The sequence below is a fragment of the Olea europaea genome, chromosome 8 (genome assembly GCF_002742605.1).
Source record: "Olea europaea var. sylvestris chromosome 8, O_europaea_v1, whole genome shotgun sequence".
Lineage (NCBI taxonomy): Eukaryota > Viridiplantae > Streptophyta > Magnoliopsida > Lamiales > Oleaceae > Olea > Olea europaea.
The window spans coordinates 3,067,494-3,090,819 of record NC_036244.1 but is presented as its reverse complement, the minus strand read 5'-3'; the positions used below and the strand labels follow the sequence as shown (position 1 = coordinate 3,090,819).

Sequence of the window (23,326 nt, the reverse complement as noted above, 5' to 3'; positions counted from 1 at the left end):
AAAAAAAAAATTGAAATGTGTGATTGAAAATTTGTGAATTCTATAAAATGTAAGGTTGAAATTAATTGTTGACTTTAACTTGAATTAGAGGATGTTTGGTGGGGATTAAAATTAGATTTTTTAGTAAATTGTGATGGAAGTTTTTGAAATGTGTGGTTAAAAAGTTGTGGGATCCCTGAAAAATGTGGTTAATATTAATTGTTAAAAAAATCAGTTTTTTATGTGTAAATTTTTTTTCCCGCATAGTAACCTGATTTGAAATTTTGTAGTTCAGTCTTGGATCCAATTCTGGATCCGTCCCTACTTTCGAGGCCTTTACGAGAATAAATTTTAATTCCTTCTTCCAACAAACTGAAAGATATCTCTTAATATAGAAAAGACAGGGATACAAGTTTTTATTCACAGAAATTTATTTTATATTTATATGAAAATCATACAGCATTTGCACATTATTCAAGCCAAGTCGAGTCTTCCATAGAGCAACTCAGATTATTTTATTACAATGAAATGCTGCTGCTCCAAGCCTTCAAGGGCAAAAGGTCACTAGATAGTTGGTTCCTCCTGGACAAGTAAATTTGCTGGTCTGATCATCTTTAGGGTAACTATATGCATTAGGGCACCTGTCCTTAAAAAATCTAGAAAAGTTTGTAGGCCCACAACGTCCTGAGTTGCAACAATATTGATCGGTCCTGAACACCGTGCATGGGTTGTGACAGCCGCCGGGTGCCCTCAACTGAGTCGGACATTGGCCATTGATGTCATTAGCGCAGCGGATTCCGCGGGAGCACCCACCGGAGGTGGGACTAAATTGCATTGGCACGTTGAACCCGTCTACAAGAGATATATCGAAGAAGTCCAAGTTATTGTACTGGTTGAGGGCGTATTCGGCTAGGGTGTTAGGTGGTGCACCGTAGCCTTGACACTGGAGTAGGCCATTGCAGTCCCCTGTTTGACAACGACCACGGCCGGAGCCGTCGAATCTGCAACCTGTTCGAGCCCAAATTCGAGCAGCTGTAGTGCCCGCGGCAACGTTGATTGTCCAAGTTTGGCCACTACCGAGCTGTCTGCCACCACCGGGTACGGCAGCGGCCCAGACTGTGAATGGACAATTGTTGCGGATATCGAACGTGGCTGCATTTGTGCAGTGGAAGAAAAGAGCAGCAATAGAGAGAACGAAAACGAAAATGGAGATTGATATGAAGGAGCCCATATTTAGAATGAAGGACATTATATTCATTAAGAGAAGAAGTTGCTTAGGTATATATAGGGTGAGGATGTAGAAAAATGACAAATTTGGTGGAAATTAATTAATGAACTCGTTGAAGTCTTGGTCAGGTAACAAATAAAAATGACACCACTCTGCTATTATCAAAATAAGTGCAAATTTATGATTGTTTATCGGTCTGTAAAACTAACTTACAAGTAACACACGTGTTTCATATAAATGGCGGAGTGGAATGGGGCTGGTGGAGTCCTTGGCGCCCACTCAACTTTGGGTATAATAGCTTTCCCTTTCTCGATCCATTTAGAGCCTGTTTGACAATTATTATTGTAGAAAAGTGTTTTGAATCGTGATTTTTAAGAGAAGGTGTAGTTAAAAAGTAGGAAAAAGCTTTTGATATACGCATAGAGTATTTTATTGTGTGAATGTGATTGAAAATGATCATGTAGCAAACTATAAAATAAAATAATATATATCAAATAGGCATTTAATTTAGAATTTTAGCTCTGATTTGATTTGGTTAAAAAGGTTGATAAAAGTGTAAGTCAAAGTCAACAATTAATTTAAATCACACATTTTATAGGATTCACAATTTTTATCAACTTTTCAACCATATAGTTAATCAATTTTTTTAATCAAAATTTACTAAAATGTAAAAATATAATTTTTAACTAAACCAACTAGGGCTTAGTTTATTTTATTACTTTGTTAGAACTTGCTTTGTTGTGTTTTAATTTTTATTGATTTGTTTAATTTGAGTGTTAGACTTAATTTAGGCCTATTTGATTTGATTTTGAATTTGATATGGACATGTTTTAGGTTGTTTAATTAGAATTTGAGGACTGTAATTTGATAGAACTTATGTAGTTATTTTTATAGTAAATTTACTTTGTTTGACATGTAGGAAGTTGTTGAGAAAATTTTTTAATTGAGAATTTTTCTGTAATGGGATCAACGGATGAATAATAGCTTGGTTGTCTATATTGATAAAAGATGTATTTGATAAAGTTTTAAATGATGTCTTCTGTTGCATTTTTAAAGTACGAAAACCCTAAGAGAACAATCAAAGTTTATTAGGGTTTAGAGATAAATGATAATTATACCCTTGCAGTCCTAGAAATAATTACTGTTGTATCCCTGATTCTGTCTTATAAATACAGGACTTTAGTTCATAATAAAATACACACAAGTTTATTGATTTCTCTCTGTTCTCTTCTCTTTTCTTCACTTTTATAACATTTCTAATGTTATTGTGTATTTATTTGTCTCAAAAGTTTTTCTATAATTAATTTGTGCTCCATTAAACTTAATTGAGTAATTCTTGACTCCGCCACTATCATATATGGAATAATTTTGTAATGATACTATTCCAAAATGGTGGAAGCCTTTGTCAAGAAATTGCTATTTCTTTTCCACAAATAGGAATATTAATTAGATTTTAAATGGCCAACATTTTTAGGTCAAGCTTTAGCACTAAATGAATGCGCATGGTATTATTTTCCAGGGATGTAATATGATCGTTGCACGTTTCACGACACTTACGATATATTCTATATTAATAATTCTACTTCAACAAAGTTGAGTTATAAAAGTGGCTTCACAGAGTGTGTTGACCGAATCCAGATTACTGATTTCAGATGATTTAAAAATCTATTTTTGAAACGATTGGTGTAGATCCAACTTTGTCATCCAATTTTGTCAAACTCCTTTGTCATTGTAGCATAACTCATACTATATATTCATTATTTGTCAGAATTTTTTTTTTTTCAAAACATGCAAATTAATAAGCATCTATTTTAGAAAGAATTACAAAATTTAGAAAGGAGATATTGGACAGAATGCGATCGTGCATGATGCCGAATTGCATGGAAAAATTAGAGAAAAATTTGGTCAGGCATTGATTATCAATTGATGTTTTTTTTCTTTTCTTTTATGTTTGTGACTTGTGGGTTTTGGAGAGATAAAATTGCAAGTTTAACATTGTAGTTTTTCTCGGTTCTCTATGTGGGTTGTAAAGAAAGAAGAAATTGGTGTGTGCGATGAAATTTAGGATATTATTTCTCAGTGATATTTGAGAGAGGGATTTGGGTGAATGAAATTCTATATGATTGTACAAATATTTTACACAGTAAAAAGCTTTGAAAATTTGTGAAATTTTCTCCATCGTTTATACCTTTTTTATCTGATACTGGTCTTAGTTCCAAACTATAGTATCAGAGAGTCAAGTTGTTTGAAGTGTTGGAGTATATATATATCGAGAGAGAAATTTGATGGAAGAATCAAATTTGGTTATGACATGTACGAGTGAAGATGTGTTGATTCAGTTTTATGTAAAGATTTGATTAAATTGTACGATCATTTTGAAGTGGTAATCATATTTCGTTTAAATCTGTTGTGTCGATTTGGTATCAAATTATAGCCACATTCCTCAATAGAGAAGGGTATTTTCGTGACATCTAGATTGCATGCCAGGCAATGAGTTAACATAATGGTATCAACAAATGATAACGTCAGACCGACGGATAGTGATGGAACAATTGCGTCAACAATTATTTTTCATTTAAAACTAGAATTAGGATTGTAACCTTGGTTGTTAATTGATAAAAATTTGAAAGTTTCCAATTCTCCCAATTATTATAAATATTTGATGCCCAAATTATAGTATGTTCAAAATTGCAATGTTATTATTGTAATTATTATATCACTAACTCGCATCTCAATAAGGATAGACATGAACTTATGAAAAATATGTTTAAAATCTGTTTTGAACATGGGTTTCGATACTAAGAGCTTGAGTGTTGAGATCAAAATTCTTGAGATGAGTAGATTTGGAATACGTTTGGTCAGGTGTCAATACTCCATTGGTGTAGACACCGTAGTATTATAAATACATAATTTAGATGTTGGAGTCGAGTCGGGCTCCTGAAGTCGATATCAAATTCCCAGTATGTTTAAAAGTATTGAAAATCTATCATGGGTGTCAACACTTGCCTCGTGAGTGTTGATACCTGCAGCTTACTTTGTAAAAGCTGTAAAACTTGAACAGCTTACAACATGGTAATTGGCGTCGTAATGCTCAATATACAAGCGAGCAAAATAGTTGGCGTCGTAATGCTCAACATGGTAGTAACCATCCATATAGCGGTAAAGACCGGGTCACTAATAGCTTCATGTGTTGACCTCGTGATGCAATCTCAAACTTAAAAGTAACATTAAATGTTATCTTATAACCGAGAGATAGACTATTATCGAAATAAGAAACAATTTTTTAAAATAAATTTGAACCATAACGATGATAAAATATTCATTCATACTTATATAAATAAATAAATAAAAGCTTAAAAAGGGACAATATATATGACCTGACTTTTCGTCAAGCTAGGAATATAAGGTTTGATTACTTTTCAAATATTCGTATTAGATTAATAATATTATTACAAAAGGCAATAAAAAACAATAAAAATTCTTTACTTTAATAAAAATAAATTTATAAAATTAAGCAATAGATGAAGTAGTTATATGGACTTTGCTACACGTACACTGACGTGTACATAAGGGTGTCCATAATGGACGCCCGGTGTCCCCCTATTGGAGGGTGCGCCTGGTCCACCGGCGCCCCCTCCAATAGGGAGGCGCCGAGTGTTCATTATGGACACCCTTATATACACACCAATGTACAACAAGAATAATCCTTCAAGTTTTAAATGGCCGACACATTTATGTCAAATTTCCACACACACGAATTGACATGATACTTTTTCCCCCTCATAATGAAAAATATATAGCAACATGTCTAATTGCAAAATTGAATTGAATTCATACCTTAGAAACTATTGGTTTGAGTCGATGTGAAACTGTAAGCATGTCTGTTTTGAGCCAAATCTAAACTATTTCAAAACTATTTGATATAGATTTCAATAGTTGAAAATTGTTAATTTGGAAATGAACCTTTTACCTTATTTTAAAAGATAAAATTATATATTATGTTGCAAAATAAAATTTAAGTACCAATCAATTAACATATTCAAATAATTTCTCAACTTTTTCGGAGAAAATTTCAAATTAACTGTAGTTTCTTCCATTACTTTAGTGGATTTCTTTTTTCCATTTTGATTTGAACCATCTATGATTAGGGATTTCCACAAATCCCAACAATTTTTTCCACGAGTCACATTCACAAATTTTTCCACAAGTCACATTCTGTGCATTTTAATAAGNCTTATAATTTCTTTGTGAGATAGAGTATATCACAACTAGTTCGCAGGCGGTTAACGTAGTGCAGCGTGAACCGACAACCGATTCTATCCTGGGAATCGAACACCGATCGAAACCTCTTGCACTCCGATGAGGCGATGAATTCGATTTAAGAAAACTGTAAATACACAGGCTTTCGGTTTGATTTGATTCTCTAATATTTACCTACAAGCTTAAATCGAATTGGCTTTAATAAATCAAATTTTGTTCATTAGTTTTTGTCAATTTTTCCAGTTCATGGTTTTTGTATGATTTCTAATTCATTTTAAATGATTGTTAAGTTGTTAATAATTTGACAAATAATCTGTTCTTCAACTCTGCAATTTTATTTTCTGAACAGATAACTTTATCTCGAATTTATATACAACTTTACAAACTTATAACTATTTTAAATTATTTGTTGCTTATTCCGGTTCAATGGCGTCACATGGAAATAACGATGTGAACAACGAAAGCAACATTGTTGGTACTGGTGTACCAAATCCTGCAATAACCATTGTTAACCCTATGGAGACTACGACTGACATTTCTCCCATTGACGGGATAATTGGAGGCGAGATTCCTCATGTTGGAGTGAACCTAACTTTGCCTTCGGCTGCAGCCTCGGCAATCGAATTTGGCACAATATCTTTTCCAGTACCTAGGGCTGCAACTTCAGCACCTTTGCCATCGTTTTCGGCACCATTTTCGGTGAATCATGCAATTCGATCGGATAAGTTTGCTGGTACTGATTTTAAGACATGGTAGAATAAGATGGTTTTCTATCTCACTACGTTGGGCCTTGCACGTTTCCTCACTGAGGATGCCCCTATCGTGGCTGAAAACAACACTGATGTGCATAGGCGTGCAGCTTGGGACGCTTGGAAAAGTGCTGATTTTTTGTGCCGCAACTATGTCTTGGATGGCCTACATAATTTTCTGTATCACGTATATGTGGTATAGAAGTCTGCTAAGGAACTCTGGGAGTCTTTAGAAACGAAATACAAGACCGAGGATGCTGGATCTAAAAAATTCTTAGCCAGTCGGTGTATGGACTTCAAAATGGTTGATTCACGTTCAGTGGTGAGCCAAGTGCAGGAGTATCAAGTGCTTTTGCAAGAAATGCATGCTGAGGGTCTGACCATGTCAGAATCTCTACAGGTGGCTACTGCTGCTCACAAGCTACCTCCTCAGTGGAAAGCTTTCAAAAGTTAGTTACAGCATAAGAGGAAAGAGATGTCTTTTGAGGATTTAATTATCAAGTTGCGCATTGAGGAGGATAACAAACGGGCTGAACGTAAGTCAGAGAATTCTTACTCTGAGAAGGCTAATATATTGGAGTACGGCCAAAGTTCTGGTACTAAGAAAGTTCGCTCCTTTAAAGCCAAACAGGGTAACGGAAATTGAAAAGATAAAAAACAGGCTACGAAAGGGTCTCAGTTGAAGCCTGCAGGTGGAATAGGAAAGAAACCTAAGTTCCAGTTCAATGGAAAGTGCTTTGATTGTGACAAAGTTGGGCATCGATCAGCAGACTGTCGTCAGCCTCGGAGGGATAATAAGCAACGTCCTCAGGCTAATATGGTTGGAAATGAGAGAGATCATCTCTCAGATGATATGTCCGAGCTAAACCTCACGACGGTGATTAGTGAGGTTAACCTGGTGGGGTCTAACCCAAAGGAGTGGTGGCTAGACACTGGGGCCACTTGCCATGTCTGCTCCAACAGGAGCATGTTTACTATTTTTGTACCAGTTACAAATGGTGAAAAGTTGTTCATGGGAAACTTTGCAACTTCTGAAGTGTTTGATAAAGGCAAGGTGATCCTGAAGATGACATCTGGCAAAGAGCTTACTCTTACTAATGTATTGTACGTGCCAGAGATTCACAAGAATCTGGTCTCTGGGTCTCTTCTGAGCAAGAACGGATTCCGCATGGTCTTTGAGGCAGATAAGCTGGTGATTACCAAAATAGGAGTTTATGTTGGGAAAGGCTATATGAGTGATGGCCTGTTTAAATTGAATGTAATTGCTATAAGTCCAACTGTTATGAGTAATGAGAAAACTCCTTCTGTTTACTTGCTTGAGTCTCCTAATCTTTGGCATGGTAGATTAGGTCACGTAAATTACAATGTTTTACGTAGACTAAGCAAACTAAATTACTTGCCTAGGTTTCAAATTGATTCAAATCATAAATGTGAAACATGCGTTGAATCTAAACTTACTAGGTCTTCGTTTCATAGTATTGAAAGAAGTATCGAGCCATTGGGACTAGTCCACAGTGATGTATGTGACTTGAAATCTGTCCAAACATGAGGCGATAATAAGTATTTTATCACTTTTGTCGACGATAGCACGAGATATTGTTATGTGTACTTTCTTAAAAGCAAAGACGAAGCTATCGATAAATTCATTCTTTATAAGAATGAAGTTGAAAATCAACTTAGTAAGAGAATAAAGGTGCTACGGAGTGATCGTGGTGGTGAATATGAATCACCGTTTGGTGAATTTTGTGCTAAACATAGAATAATTCACCAAACTACTGCACCTTATTCACCTCAGAGAACGGAATTGCTGAGCGTACGAATAGAACTTTAAAGGAAATGATGAATGCTATGTTGATTAGTTTTGGATTACCACAGAACATGTGGGGAGAAGTTATAGTCGATTCCGACACCGTCGCGAAAAATGACGAAATTGCCCCCGGCGCGATTTTTGTTTCCCTTCAATCAGTCAAATTTTAGACGATTCCAACACCGTGGCGAAAAATGACGAAATTGACCTCGGCGCGATTTTTTTTTCGATGAATCGGTCAAATTTTAGCCCATTTGGACACCGTCGCGAAAAATGACGAAATCGCCCCCGGCGCGATTTTTGTTTCCCATCAATCAGTCAAATTTTAGCCGATTCCGACACCGTTGCGAAAATGATGAAATTGCCCCCGGCGCGATTTTTGTTTCCGATTAATCTGTCAAATTTTAGTCGATTCCGACACCGTCGCGAAAAATGACGAAATTGCCCCCAGCGCGATTTTTGTTTCCCTTCAATCAGTCAAATTTGAGACGATTCCAACACCGTCGCGAAAAATGACGAAATTGACCTCGGCGCGATTTTTTTTTCGATGAATCGATCAAATTTGAGCCCATTTGGACACCATCGCGAATACTTACGAATGTGGGGGTGTCTTGCTAAAGTTGTGGTGACTCCTCCTAAGAAGGTCAAGATTGGACCTAAGATAGTTGATTGTGTGTTCATTTGTTATGCACAAAATAGTAGTGCATATAGGTTCCTTGTGCATTATTCGAATATACCTGATATTCATCCGAACACGATTATAGAGTCTAGGAATACACAATTCTTTGAGAATATATTTCCTTGTAAGTCTCCTAAACAATTAACTCTTATTAAACGGACAATGGAATCTTCTGCTTCTGGCAGCAGTAAAGATCCAGTTGAAAAAGGTGAGGATGAGCTTAGACGGAGTAAAAGGACCAAAACTTCTAAGACGTTTGGCCCTGATTTTCTCACATATTTGATGAAGAATGATCCTCAAAGCTATAAAGAAGCTATATCTTCTCCAGATGATCATTTGTGGAAAGAAGCCATCAAAAGTGAAATCAATTCCATTCTACAGAATCATACCTGGGAGTTAATAGATCTTCCACCGGGATGTAAGCCTTTGGGCTACAAGTGGATCTTCAAGAAGAAGATGAAAGAGGACGGCTCCATTGATATAAAGCTCGGCTAGTAATCAAAGGTTATAAGCAAAAGAAAGGTTTAGATTACTTTGATACTTATTCTCCTATGTCGAGAATAACTTCTATCCGGATGATAATTGCTATTGCGGCCTTGCGAAATCTGGAAATACATCAGATAGATGTAAAAACAGCTTTTCTAAATGGAGATTTAAATGAAGAAATCTACATGGAGCAACTAGAGGGGTTTACAGCTCTAGGTCAAGAAAGGAAAGTTTGTAGACTGGTTAAATCGCTGTATGGTTTGAAGTAAGCACCGAAGCAATGGCATGAGAAGTTTGATAATGCTATGCTTTCTAGTGGTTTTAGAATCAACGAGTGTGACAAGTGTGTATATGTCAAGGACACAAATGATGGATATGTCATACTATGTCTATACGTCGACGACATGCTCATTGTCGGTAGCTCTGACAAGATTATCAAAGCTACTAAGAATATGTTAAACTCGAAGTTTGACATGAAAGATATGGGTCTCGCGGATGTCATTTTTGGAGTAAAAATTACTCGAACACCAAATGGACTTGTGTTATCTCAATCTCATTACATCGATAAGATACTAGACAAGTTCAACAAGTCAAATACCACTGTGGTCAGGACTCCAGTGGATTTGAGTCTCCACTTATCCAAGAACACTGGTGATGGTGTATCACAGTTAGAATATTCTTGGATAATTGGGAGTTTAATGTATTTAATGACTTGTACAAGACTGGATATAGCATACTCAGATAGCAGATTGAGTCACTACACGAATAACCCAGGTGCTGTCCACTGGAAAGCTATTTTTAGGGTGCTACATTATTTAAGGCACACTCGTGATTTTGGACTGCACTATTCTAGATACCCTACAGTAATCAAAGGGTATACTGATACAAATTGGATATCAGATATGTCAGATACCAAGTCGACTAGTGGATATATCTTCACACTTGGTGGTGCAGCTGTCTCTTGGAAATCGTCCAAACAAACTTGCATCGCAAGATCTACAATGGAATCAAAGTTCATCACTTTGGACAAAACAACTGAAGAAGCAGAGTGGCTTCGCCAGTTTGTTGAGGATATTCCAAGAAGGTCAAAGCCTGTGCTTGCAATTTGTGTTTATTACGATAATCAATCAACAATTGGCAGGGTATAGAGCAATATGTATAATGGTAAGTCTCGCCATATTCGAAGACGACACAATACCATTCGACAACTACTCTCACAAGGTATTATCACTCTGGACTACATGAAGTCAAATGATAATATTGCGGATCCGCTAACCAAATGGCTAACTCGAGAGCTAGTTGTAGTTCAAGGCATCAGATCCATTGGTTTGCTATTAATTCTCGATAGGTTTCACAAGGGAAGGTTCAAAGCTAAATGCTACATATCCTATGCAGGATTGATTCGTTTTATTCTCTCTTTCCTCTTGAGTCTTAATTTCCATTTTTCATTCATGTGGGGGATTGTTAGAATTGAATGAAAAATATTGAATAGAAGTCTCTTCATATGTTGTAACTCAAGTAACTCAAGTCCCTTCATGTTTTTAACTCTTTTATCAATGAATGGTTTAACTCCTTGATTAATGAGCTAGCTTTTCCTCCATTGGTATAAATAGGAGTCTCTCTAGGTTGGAAAATTACAAGTGAAATACAAACTTCTTCCTTTAAGCAACAATATTCTTTTTCTCACTTTCAAGTTCTTCTTTGTGCTTATAATTTCTTTGTGAGATAGAATATATCACAGCTAGTTCGCAGGCGGTTAATGTAGTGTAGCGTGAACCAACAACCGAATATATCCTGGGAATCGAACACTGATCAGAACCTATTGCACTCCGGTGAGGCGGTGAATTCGATTTAAGGAAACTGTGAATACACAGACCTTCGGTTTGACTTGATTATCTAATATTTACCTACATTAAAATCAAATTTATTTATCTGGAGAAGGGGAGAGGAATAGAAGAAGAAGATTTTATTTTCTTTTCAATAAATTTAATTTATTTGGGATTTATTTGTACTTTTTTTGAAAAAAATTGGAGTATTATTATTATTATTATTATTATTATTATTATTATTATTATTAGTATTATTATTATTTTGTATTTAAATAGGAAAGTAGATTTGTCATTTTACGTTTTTTAGTTGAGAAATTGAATAAGAATTGACGAAAATGACGTTTTTCATATTGAAACGTGGAATTAAGGATGAAAATGCAAAAAACTAAAACATATAAATGATTTGCAAGGCTAAACGCAGAGAAATTTTGTGCTAATAAGCCTTCAAATAAATATAATATACAAATATGTATAATTCAAAAAATTAAAAAATAAAATCAATAAATTAAAAAAAAAAGATTAAAAATTTTGAAAAATAAAAATCTGAAATTCTAGAAAGTAAAAAATACTAAAAAAATTCTAAAAAATAAAAAATCTATAAAACAAAGTTTTGAAAAATTCTAGAAAAATAAAAATTATAAGAAAAAAATAGTTCAAGCTCTTTATAATTATTTACATAAAAAATTTTAAAAATATATTTAAATTAATATAGATAAAAATATTCTTATTCCACATCATTAATTTTTATTTTTATTTCCTATATTTTGAACTCAATTTATTATTTGTTTTTATTTTACTTTATAACGAGAAAAAATTGTAAGATTCACCAACTTCAAAATTATACATTACTTGATGATATTAACATAAAATTGTTTTATTTTTTCGGAATAATCGAATTCCATGGCATAAAATGTTGTAAAATAATTTTTTAGAATTTCAAACAAAACGTGTTTTCTAAATTTCTGTCTTGAGAAAAGATTTTTCAAAATGACAAATCAAACACGATTTTAACAATCTTAAAAAAGGCTCTCAAAACAGAGAACGAAAATGAACTCAAAATTCAAAGATGAAATACAAATCAAGTGGGCCCTTAAATATTTGTATGGAATTAATGGAAGTTTCTAGTAGTCTTTTATACACTTTCGTAGAATTCAAAATTTTTTTTTTTTTAAATGCTTTCATTTAAAATGAAATTCACGTGTGTCTAGTGCAACATGTGAAATTCTCTTGAAAATGGTGCTTGCTAATTTTCTTGAGCATGTTGTTATCAGATTACATTTTACATTTTTGTAATAATTACGGTAAATTCTTCATTTTTTTAACATGAATTCTCTTGAAAATGGTGCTTGCTAATTTTCTTGAGCATGTTGTTATCAGATTACATTTTACATTTTTGTAATAATTACGGTAAATTCTTCATTTTTTAACATGCATGTAATATCACTACGATAGAGTTCTTCATTTTTTTAACATGCATGTAATATCCCTACAATAGAGTTTACTTTTTACGACGTACATTGCAAACCATAAAAAGTCATTTACGACGTACGTGAGAATGCCGTATAAAATCACACCGTAAACATTGGCATTTTTACAGCATCCAATGCAAGCCATAAGAAAATGAAATGAACGCCGTTAATTTACTTTCTATGGCATGCTATACTCACCTCCTTTTACGGATACAAAGCATGTCTTAAAAAAAAAATAATAATAATAATAAAATGAAAAGTGCGCCTTTAACTAACCTTTTACACACACCATAAAATTAAGTCTCATTTTAAAGGTATATTTGCATATTGTAAAAAATGCCGTTATTTAACTTGTTACAGCTTTCATATATATATAATTTTATTTTTAAGATTGTTTATTTATTTGATTACCTACAAACCTGTAATAATTAAATAACAAATTTATATATATTTCAACCCATATAGAATCATATATTCCATAGTTTATATAAATAAAAGTACTGTGTGGGATTCAATACAAAATGTCAAAATAGAGTTTTATCTAAGTAGTTACTAAGAACATCATCAATTATATGTGTTTTTTCACACAATTATTTAATGTCTAAATATGTTTATTATTGATGAAATGAATAGAATTCTACTCACAATTAGGTAAATTTGCTTTTGTAGGCCAAAATTCACCAATGGAATGAGAACAAGGTAAAATAAAGAGAACATGACTAAAACTGTGCAAAAATGTGAAGTCGGGGGACCAAAATGAACAAGTGCAGAAAGTTGAAGGACCTTGGATGCAATTTATGGAGGGCAAAATTGAAATGAAAGTTAAAATTTGAGGACCCAATTGGATGAATCAAAGTTGAAGGACCAATCGTGCAATTCTTTGGAAACCAAACTGAAGGAAGGAAAAATAAGGATAAGGCATGCGTCTAAGCCTACAGCTAAGTTGCACGATTAGCCCCAAATTTGAGTAACTGAGAGCAACCAAAGGTCTAAGGTGAGCGCCTTAGTTTGAAAAGAAGAATCTTTTCGCACATTTTAATTTCTTCGGGTCTTCTTCTTGCAATTTGGTTGAGACGGTTTTTACAACTTTTAAACACCATTTTCACTATTTTTTTTTTTAAATTTTTTTAATCTATTCTTCTTCATTTTTCTTTTCTCTTCTTTTTCTTTCTTTTTCTCTTTCATTTTTCTTGGATTTTGAGGAACAACCAAGAGCACATAGAGGATACATTTGGGAGAGAAACAGTAGGGAAAAATGAAAATCAAGCCATCAAGAATCCAAATTCAAAAGGGTTTTATCTTCACTCTTGTTTTTTCTTGTAAAATATTCTTCTTATCATTTATATAATATGGGCTAATTTATTGTGTTGAGATTTGTGGTATTAGTTTAACGTTACCTTAATTAATTTTAATATTTGCCCTTTAATGTTAAAATGCATATCTTTATGTGTTTTTACTTTTGTTATTGTTGTATTTTCATTTATGTGACCAATGAATGATTATGTTTAGTGATTTGTACGTCATTCGAGAGAAGATTGTGCATTTTAGATCAAATAGTAGTAACCTTAAGTTTGTGTGGGGATAGAGATATACTACTATTCCTAAGTGATTCATTGAGTTATTTTCACAAAGATTTAATGCGATTGTTTGATTTTAATCCATATAGAGATACAGAAGGTTAAACCAATTATTTAGGATTAATTTTGCTTGAGAGAGATAATTAACTAAAATTGGAAGATCGGGTCTAACATCGTAAATGAGTAATTTGTTAATTGGCTAGTAGAGAAATTAATTAGGTGACGATTAAATGAAACCATAAATCTCAACAACGTTTTCCTTCGAAATTTCCAAGATTTCTATATTTTCTTATCTTGTAGCTTTTTAGTTATATTCCAAAATCGTAAATTTATTGTGTGTCTCTCTTTTTTTTTTGTTAGAATTAAATTAATTAAAGTTGTGTAATTGAAAGTATATATTTCTCGAGGGATCGACAACCCAAATTTTAAAGGTCCATTTTATTACTTGAACACGACTCATGCATTTGCGGCATGCACTTTTAACGAACAATCAGCTTACTCAAAAAGTTGATAGCAATGTCACTACACCAAAAATAACTTATTAAAATGTTACAAAATAATCGATTGATATCGAATTTTTCTTCTTCGATCAATAATTTAGCCATTCCAAAAATAATCAATTTCCTGCATGTCACAAAATTAATAATAAGGATATAACTAATAAACTTAAATTGAGCATGCAAATCAAAAGTATATCAAGAAATATAGTCTTTTATCTAACCAACATATTATGACAAGTAATTAACTTTTGGACTTGTATTTTCTTTCACTTCACAATAAATATTTTGATCGATACCACATTTTACATTGTAGATATCAGAAATAAGAAACCAATATAAATTACATAAATCAGAAATCACAATTTCGAGATGAAAAAGGTATCTGCTAACCTAACGCACTGATTCAAATTTAATTCAACAATAACATCAATATAATATTACAGTGAACTTAATTTTGCATTTGTTTGGAAGGTGCTTAAATTATAGGGAAAATTGCAGCCAAAGTGTCAAATCTTTCATTTATTAGTAGACTTGATCCAAACCTTTCGTTTGTACCACTAGAGATGCCAAACCTTCAAAAAATTCGCACTCGGAGTCCAAATTGACAGAAACCGTTAGTTTGACTGTTATTGACCAAAAATCAAAGACCTGACCACTTGTTGATTGATTTTTAAATGGGCAAATGTGTAACTTTACATTTTTCATATAAAAAAACTAAAATAAAAGAAATACACTCTATCTCCTCCACTTCACCCTACAAACACCCACCCCAAAATCAAAAACCAAGAACCACTCACTTCCCGACCCACAACCTGACCGCCCAACGCCACCCTGTCCATCACCATTTCTACAATTGACGACATTGTTAGCAATCCTCATTTGTTCCAATTCAAAGCAAATTTAGGGAAATTGGTAGCCTTCAAATCCTCCAAATAAAGCTCTCAAAACTAACAGTGTCTCCCCTTCACTGCCTTAGAAACCCGCTAAACCTAACTCAATTTTACCCGAACTCAAACGCATAAAGTCATTTTCTACCTTATATTGCTAATGGTCCTGCAAATTAAATAATACTAGCCCAAGATAGACGTTTACAAAATCTTGGAATTAGCTTCAAAATAGAGACGAATAGCGCAGAACTTATAGTAGAGAGGCGAATAGTGCAGAATTTTTGTTCCAATTTAGATATGGGGAAGTGTTTGTTTTGTCCCCCAATGAGCTAGGGTGTATGTTAATTGAAAATTGATGTGTGTCCAGGTTTAAGAATTTTTGCAATTAGCATTTGTCGAAGTTGGGGAGTGGTGGTGGAAGGAGCAGTGTCGCCGACATGGAATGGGTGGCGTTGGAACTGGCTAGGGATTGGTGGTGGAAGGAATGGTGGCGTCGGCATGGGGCGGATGGCGCGGCAATGGGGGTTAAGGGGGTTGGAGAAGAAGATAATGGTAGGGGTGGTATTTGTATTTGGTTTTTGTTTTTATTTAATTATCAATTATAATTGTATTTTTTTATTGAAAAATGTAAAGTTACCATTATATCCTTTTAAAATGAGTCAAGATTATAATCAATGTCAATTTTCTGGTCAACTAATAGTCAAACTAACGGTTTCTGTCAATTTGGACCTTAGGCGCAAATTTTTTGAAGGTTTGATACCTCCAGTAGCACAAATGAAAGGTTTGGGTCAAGTATACTAATAAACGAAATGTTTGGTACCTCGACTACAATTTTTCCTAAATTATAAGCACTCATGATAAAACTTGCTTTTTATCCACAAATTTCATAGGATTCACAAGTCCAACACACTTATTTACCATTTATTCCTATACGTTTCAAATTTACAAGTATATAAACACCCCAAACAAGGTTGAGTTGTCTTTAAATGTGGAAATTATAAGTTGAAGGTATTGGAAAATTACTCTAACGTAGCTCAATATAGTATCCAGCAAATGTAACTAACACTAAGATGATTCGAAAATTACTTCCATGTTATGATCAATCAAATTCAATGTAATATTTAATTAACGGAAGTTATTGTAAAATTGCAATAATGTAAACCAACATAAAAATATCAAACCAGTTACTACAAGCAATATAATGTCACCTAACTAGAAAATATAATTTATCAACTTATAAAAATATTAATTGCACCCATACCAGATACCTGCATGAAAAAATAAGAAATAAAGTAGCATGTCAATATTTGATCGAGAAATGATTTAAAATTTCAAACTTTAATTAAAAATATATCTTCCATGTAATTAATTGTCAACTTGAAAATAAGAGTTATTATATCAGAAAATTATAATTCGGGGATAGCGACAGTTTTGAATTCGTAAAATCTGAATATGAGTAGAATATAAAAGACAACGAGTTTTTAGGGAAGATTTTAAGTTTTTTTAATAGTGTTTTCGAGTCTTCAAAAAGTCCGGTATTAAATTATACTTGATATGATAACAATTCATTCTTTCCAACAATAGTGATCAATGAGTTTTCTAAACACTAACTTCTATATTTTGTAATTTTGCAATATATCATAGTTACATATATTTGTTATACAAGCCTAATAGAATGGCTCATTTATGTAATTTTCCCTCAAGTCTAAAGTCATTCTGTGAAATTCCCACATTCATAGTTGTTGTCATTTGACTCAAATTCTAATGGGTATTGAACTTTGGTTGAAGTGATCATAAAGAGATCAAATTATGGACTGAGGAGAAAAGTTGTCGTAATTCGCTAGTTGGCCTCTAGCTTGGCCCTTGAGTGACGACGTCAAAATTTCAACGGAGACTTGCCGTTCACCTAACACTTGAGCGGTGTATTTATCTGGTACAAGCCCGTTTTGCATTTTAACACATTTTTTGGACTTTTATTAATCTACAGCTCGAATTTTAGGGATTATTTAAATTCATACAACATCATTAAAATTTTAAATCTTAATAGAGAGTATTGGGATCCTGTACTAAACACTTGATTAAAGTGAAATTCTCCTCCTCCGCTTGTGATTTTTTCCCAGTTTGGGTTTTCACATAAATTTTGATGTTTTTATTTTTGTTTTGTTTATTTCACTATTATCATTATCCTGCGATCAATTCATAACAACAGATATCATTAGAACAAGTTGATTATTCCACATGGCAATGATGAAATATGATATTTTATTATTGGATCACAATATCAGATTTATTATACAACAGGCGAAGATACAAGCGGTTCTCAAGCAGATGGATTTTGGTGGAAGCCTTGTTAGGCTTTAATAAGATGCATTCAACCTGAATATAGGAGGAAAAGCAACAAAGGGATCGAAATTCGAATTACAAATTCATCTATATCTATCAAATCAATTTTTTATGATGTTCTGAAAGAGAAAAGTGCTGTTGCGCCGTAACTGAAATTGGAGCAGCTTTTTATGACAAAGAACTTGATAAAAAAGTTACAGTTGAAGCATCACTTATATTCTCACCAAATTTCCCAAAGTTTGTCATTGGATGATTATCAAATTATGTTCAAAGAAATTGTGGCTGATTTGGAGACATTGAAAGTTAAGTATGATGCAACATTACCATCAATGTAATATTACAGTGAATTAATTTCGCATTTGTTTGGAAGGTGTTTAAATTATAAACACTCTTGATAAAACTAAATTTTTTATTCATAGATTTCACATAATCGTCAAGTACAACACATTTATTCCTATACATTTTATATGATCAATCACATTCAATGTAATATTTAATTGGTGCAAGTCATAGTAAAATTGCAGTAATGTAAACCAATGTAAAATATCAAACTAGTTCATTACAAGCAATATAATATCATCTAACTAGAAAATTAAATTTGCCAACATATAAATATATTAATTGCTTCCATACCTGATACCTGCATGAAAATATAAGAAATAAAGTAGAATGTCAATATTTGATCAAGAGATGATTTAAAATTTCAATCAACTTAACTCAAACTGAAAATGTATCTTCCATGTAATTAATTGTTAACTTATTGATAAGAGTTACGTATTATATCAAAAAGTTACAATCAGAGATAGCAGTAGCTATGAGTTTGTAACATCTAAATATGAGTAGAATATAAATGACAGCTGAGTTTGTAGGGAAGATTTTAAGTTTTTAAGAGTCTTTTCGAGTCTTCAAAAAGTCCGATATTAAATTATACTTGACACAGTAACAATTTATTCTTTCCTACAATAGTGATCAACGAGTTTTCTAAAAACTAACTTCTGTATTTTGTAATTTTGCAATATGTTAAAATTACACATTTTTTTTTTTTTTAAAAGCCTAGAATGGCTCATTTATGTAATTTTCCTTTAAAAGTCATTCTATGAAATTACCACATTCCAATTGACTCATTTATAGGACTTTTGTCCTTACTGAGTCCTCCAACAATTCAAAAATTTTTAAGAGTATCTTTCGTAAACAAAAATAGAGAAATATAATCTCACATACTTTCCTGAAGATAACTTTGTTAAGTCTTGTTTCCTTAGAGTCTTTTATTTTAAGTGAAAGAGAACTCCTGTAAATATACTATACGGTTTGAATGAAAAATTATGAGACATGTTTTTAAAGGAGGGAGAAAGGAGAAGACGTCTCAAGCTTTGAATAGATTAATTCATGGCTACCTAATTATTGACGATACCGATCTTAGAGTGGAAATAGATTTATTCTATAGACGACATTTCAACATGATATCAAGAAAGAGGTTATTATTTTAATTTGTGGAAGATTTCGAGTACATTCGTAGGAGTGTCATTAAGATTAGAGAGATGCTATTGGTACATGATTATATGTACATAAGGGTGTCCTCCTAGTGATGACAACGGGGCGAGTTCGGGTGGGGGATCCTGCCCTGCGCCCCCATCATACCCCACTCGGCCCCGCCAACCTGTTTGGGGCGGGTTTTTTTTTTTTGCCCCATTCGAGGCGGGTTTTATTGTCATCCTTATGTACCTCTCTCACATGGGGAGCTCTACTCGAATATCTTATTCATGTGGGGTCCACCCTCATGTGAGATGATGGACACTCTTCTGTAAAGTAAATTATGTACCATTAGCATTTTCCTTAAGATTAATACTTGCGAGTTTGGTTCCATTTCTCTATAAATCAAAAGGACAATATATACAAGGGCGAATTCAGGATCAAAGTCCAGCTAGGGCGGAAGTTGACTGTTGACCGTCGACAATCAACGATCGTAATAGTTCAAAAGTTATTCAATAATTATTCCTCATTAAAATATAAATTACTTATCATAAATCACAATTCGTAAATATAAATTCTCAAATTAATAATCATTCCTCGTTAAAACATAAATTACTTATAATAAATCACAATTCGCAAACATAAATTCGTAAACATAAATTCCCAAAGTATAAATCATTCCTCGTAAAAACATAAATTACTTATAATAAATCACAATTCGTGGCATTAATTTCATAAACATAAATTCCTGAAATAATAATCATTCCTCATTAAAACATAAATTACTTATAATAAATCATAATTCGCAAACATAAATTCTCGAAACAATAATCATAACATAATTAACATTGATTAGTCATTACTTAACATCAACAAGTTAAGTAGCCAACAAAATTAAACAAAAATAAATAAAGAGGGAGAAAGAATCACCAATCACCAGACTCACGGCACTCGGACTCGGCTTGCAGTCGGCAATCGACAGCAGAAGCTACAAAACATTAAATACTAATTATTGTGTAATGAGTTATTTAAAGGGGATTGTTGTAAGTTAAATACTAATTAATGAATGATCATTGTATTCCTATAATCCTAATTATTATGACTATTGTACTTTTTGTAGTCTTTTTTCCTCTATAAATATCAATGTTTTGAAAATCGGACCAGACATTGATTCGCAAAATAAGAGGGAAAGGTCAAATTGAATTTAAATCATGGTTGACCCGAAAATTAAATTAATTAAATAAATAAAATTTAATTTGAATAAATGCTATTTAAAATATAAATTACTATATAGATATAAAATTTTTGAAAAATTAATATTAAGTTTAAGAGTCTTTTAAGTATTTTGATTTTTTTAATTATTTTTTAACAATCATTTCATTACATAAAAATTAAATGGGCCCAAAAAAGTCGCAATCTACATATGAAATAGTTAGGCCCAGTAATGTTATAAACCTAGAAAACTATTCCATTTCATGAAAACAATGCTTCCTTCTCATTTTCTTCTTCACGCAGCTTCTTCTTCTTAGTTTATCATGCAGTTTCTTCCTTCTTGTTTATTCCCAACAGCTTAATCCCAGCAACAATTACTTCAGGCTTGAGCCCAAAACCGAAAAAAAAGAAAAGGAAAAGGGTCGTCTCTTTCCTCTGTCATCTTCTTCTCCGGCCGGCTCTGCAAATCCACAATTTTCTACCCGGCGAAGCTTCCGATGGAGCCAGCACGTGCCTCACCGGGTGCTAGCTCTGTGCCTGACCTTTCGTATAGTCTAATGTGAGTTAAATATCAGATAGCTATTGATTTTTCTCAAACATTTTTCAATTGTCATTGAATTTTAAAATTTAATTTTTTCCAAGTAGTCAATAAACTTTTATAAAAAAATTTCAGTTTTCATTGAACTGAAAAAGTTCCCCTAGTTACCACTAAACTTACCTAAATATTATCCCTGTTACTTGTCACTCATCATTTTGAAATTTAATTGAGTACATGACATAGTAGTGAGAACAATAGATGAAATAACGCTCTTTTAAGTTAATCAAGTTCATTTACTTTTAAAACTAGAGTGTCCGGTAGTAATATTTTAATGAGTATAGTGACAACTTAGAGAACTTTTAAAATTTAAAGGTAATCAAGAAACATTTAGGAAAGTTCAATTGTAAGTCATAGAACTTTAAAAGTTCAACTACAGTTGGAAAATATTTTTAAGGGTTTGGTGATAATTAATATATGACCGAGTCCAATGTTGATGTGGCATTAGCCAATTAGAAATTAAATTACTAGTGAAGAAGGAAATTTCATATTTTCAAGTGATAACACAAAATTCCATTCCATTAAGCCGTGATTAAAGGTAGCCTAAAATTTTCGTTTTCCTTGAGGAATCAGTGAACTCTGATGAATCCAAAATACCTATAAAACATACTAACATAGTTCAAGAATCGATTGTAATTCATTAGAAATATTCAAATCAAAGATTTAAGAAAATTGACAGACTGTTTTGAATGGAAAGTCTTTCCCAATTCAGCACGAAATATTAGATGATGACTAAATTGTTATTCCTTTTCAAACGCGAAAGATGTTACTTCTAATGGAAGAGAGAGATCATACAGCATTTGCACTTGATGGCAACCACGTTGAATTCTTATATAGGGATTTCATTTCTCTGAGGACAAAAGACCACTCGATAATTAGTTCCTGTGGGACAAGTAAATGTGCTAGTCTGATCACCTAGAGGGTTACTATATGCATCGGGGCACATGTCCTTAAAAAACTTAGAATAGGTTGTCGGGCCACAGCTACCTGCAGAGGTGCAACAGTATTGGTTGGTCTTGAATACCGTGCATGGATTGTCACAGCCGCCTGGTGCCTTCAACGCACTCGGACACTGGCCATTGATGTCAGCAGTGCAACGAATTCCACGGGAGCACCCACCGGAGATGGGACTAAATTCCATTGGCACATTAAATCCATCAACAAGGGATATATCGAAGTAGTCCAAGTTGTTGAATTGGTTGATGGCGAATTCAGCTAGGGTGTTGGGTGGTTCACCATAGGTTTGAGCTTGACACTGGAGTAGCCCATTGCAGTCTCCTGTTTGACACCTACCACTGCCGGAACTGTCAAAGATGCAACCTGTTCGAGCCCAAATTCGGCCCTGTTTAGAGCCTGCACCAGGGAAGATGGCCCAAGCTTGGCCATTGTCAAGCTGCATGCCACCACCGCGCGTAGCGGCGGCCCAGACTGTGAAGGGACAATTGTTAATGATTTCAAATGTAGTTGCACCAGAATAGCGGAAGAAAAGGGAAGCAAGACAAAAAATTGAAATGGAGATTGATTTGAAGGAGCCCATATTTAGGGGTACTAGCTATATTGTATAAGAGACGAACAGGTTGGGTTAGCTTGCAGAAAAAATGATAAATTTGTTCGAAATCAGTCCTACGGCAATAATTAATGATTGCGTTTGAACCATTCAAAATTGGTACAAGTCTTGGTCAACAAATCTCTACTACATTTTCAAAACGTAAGGACCCATTTGTCGGGATGTTTAATTTCCACGACATGGAAATATCAAGTTTTGCATGGCCTACACATTTATCTCAAAAAATAGATTTACTCAACTTGGAAAATGGCGTGGAGCAAGTAAATTCTATTGAATAATGTGGAGTAATGCTATTTAACTATAGTTTATATGACGTTAATGTGACATTAAATGATAGGTTATTAGATCGAGGTTATAACCTTATTGGGGCCAAATGTCATTATTCAATATTTTATCCAACGTGTAAAATTCATGTATAATGCTAAAAATAGTGAATTGTGTAATTTTTTTCTTTCAACACTTTCTCCTATCTAATCCTCATAATCGAACTTGTCTCTAGTGCATTTTGATATATAAATTTAGAAATGTCAACGAGTCCAGCCAGCTCGCGAGCTGAAACTCGAGGCTCGAGCTCGTTTCTAGTAAAACAGTGCTAACTTTTTTCTGCATTGGACGGCAAAACAAGAGGGCAACGAGTAGGAGAGCGAGAGAAACCCTATCCCTCTCTTTCCTTTTTTTACCCTCAAGTC

The 23,326-nt window shown here is 33.4% G+C and overlaps 2 protein-coding genes across 2 annotated transcripts; both read right to left on the bottom strand.

The window, feature by feature from the left end:
* Positions 1-365: 365 nt before the first annotated feature.
* LOC111398527 (thaumatin-like protein) lies at positions 366-1,218 on the bottom strand. Its single transcript, XM_023025469.1, has one exon. The coding sequence runs from the start codon at positions 1,208-1,210 to the stop codon at positions 527-529; it is 684 nt and encodes a 227-aa protein (XP_022881237.1). The 5' UTR covers positions 1,211-1,218; the 3' UTR covers positions 366-526.
* A 20,467-nt stretch (positions 1,219-21,685) lies between these two features.
* On the bottom strand, positions 21,686-22,665 carry LOC111398526 (thaumatin-like protein). The gene has a single exon (XM_023025468.1). The coding sequence runs from the start codon at positions 22,605-22,607 to the stop codon at positions 21,900-21,902; it is 708 nt and encodes a 235-aa protein (XP_022881236.1). The 5' UTR covers positions 22,608-22,665; the 3' UTR covers positions 21,686-21,899.
* Between the last annotated feature and the right edge of the window lie 661 nt (positions 22,666-23,326).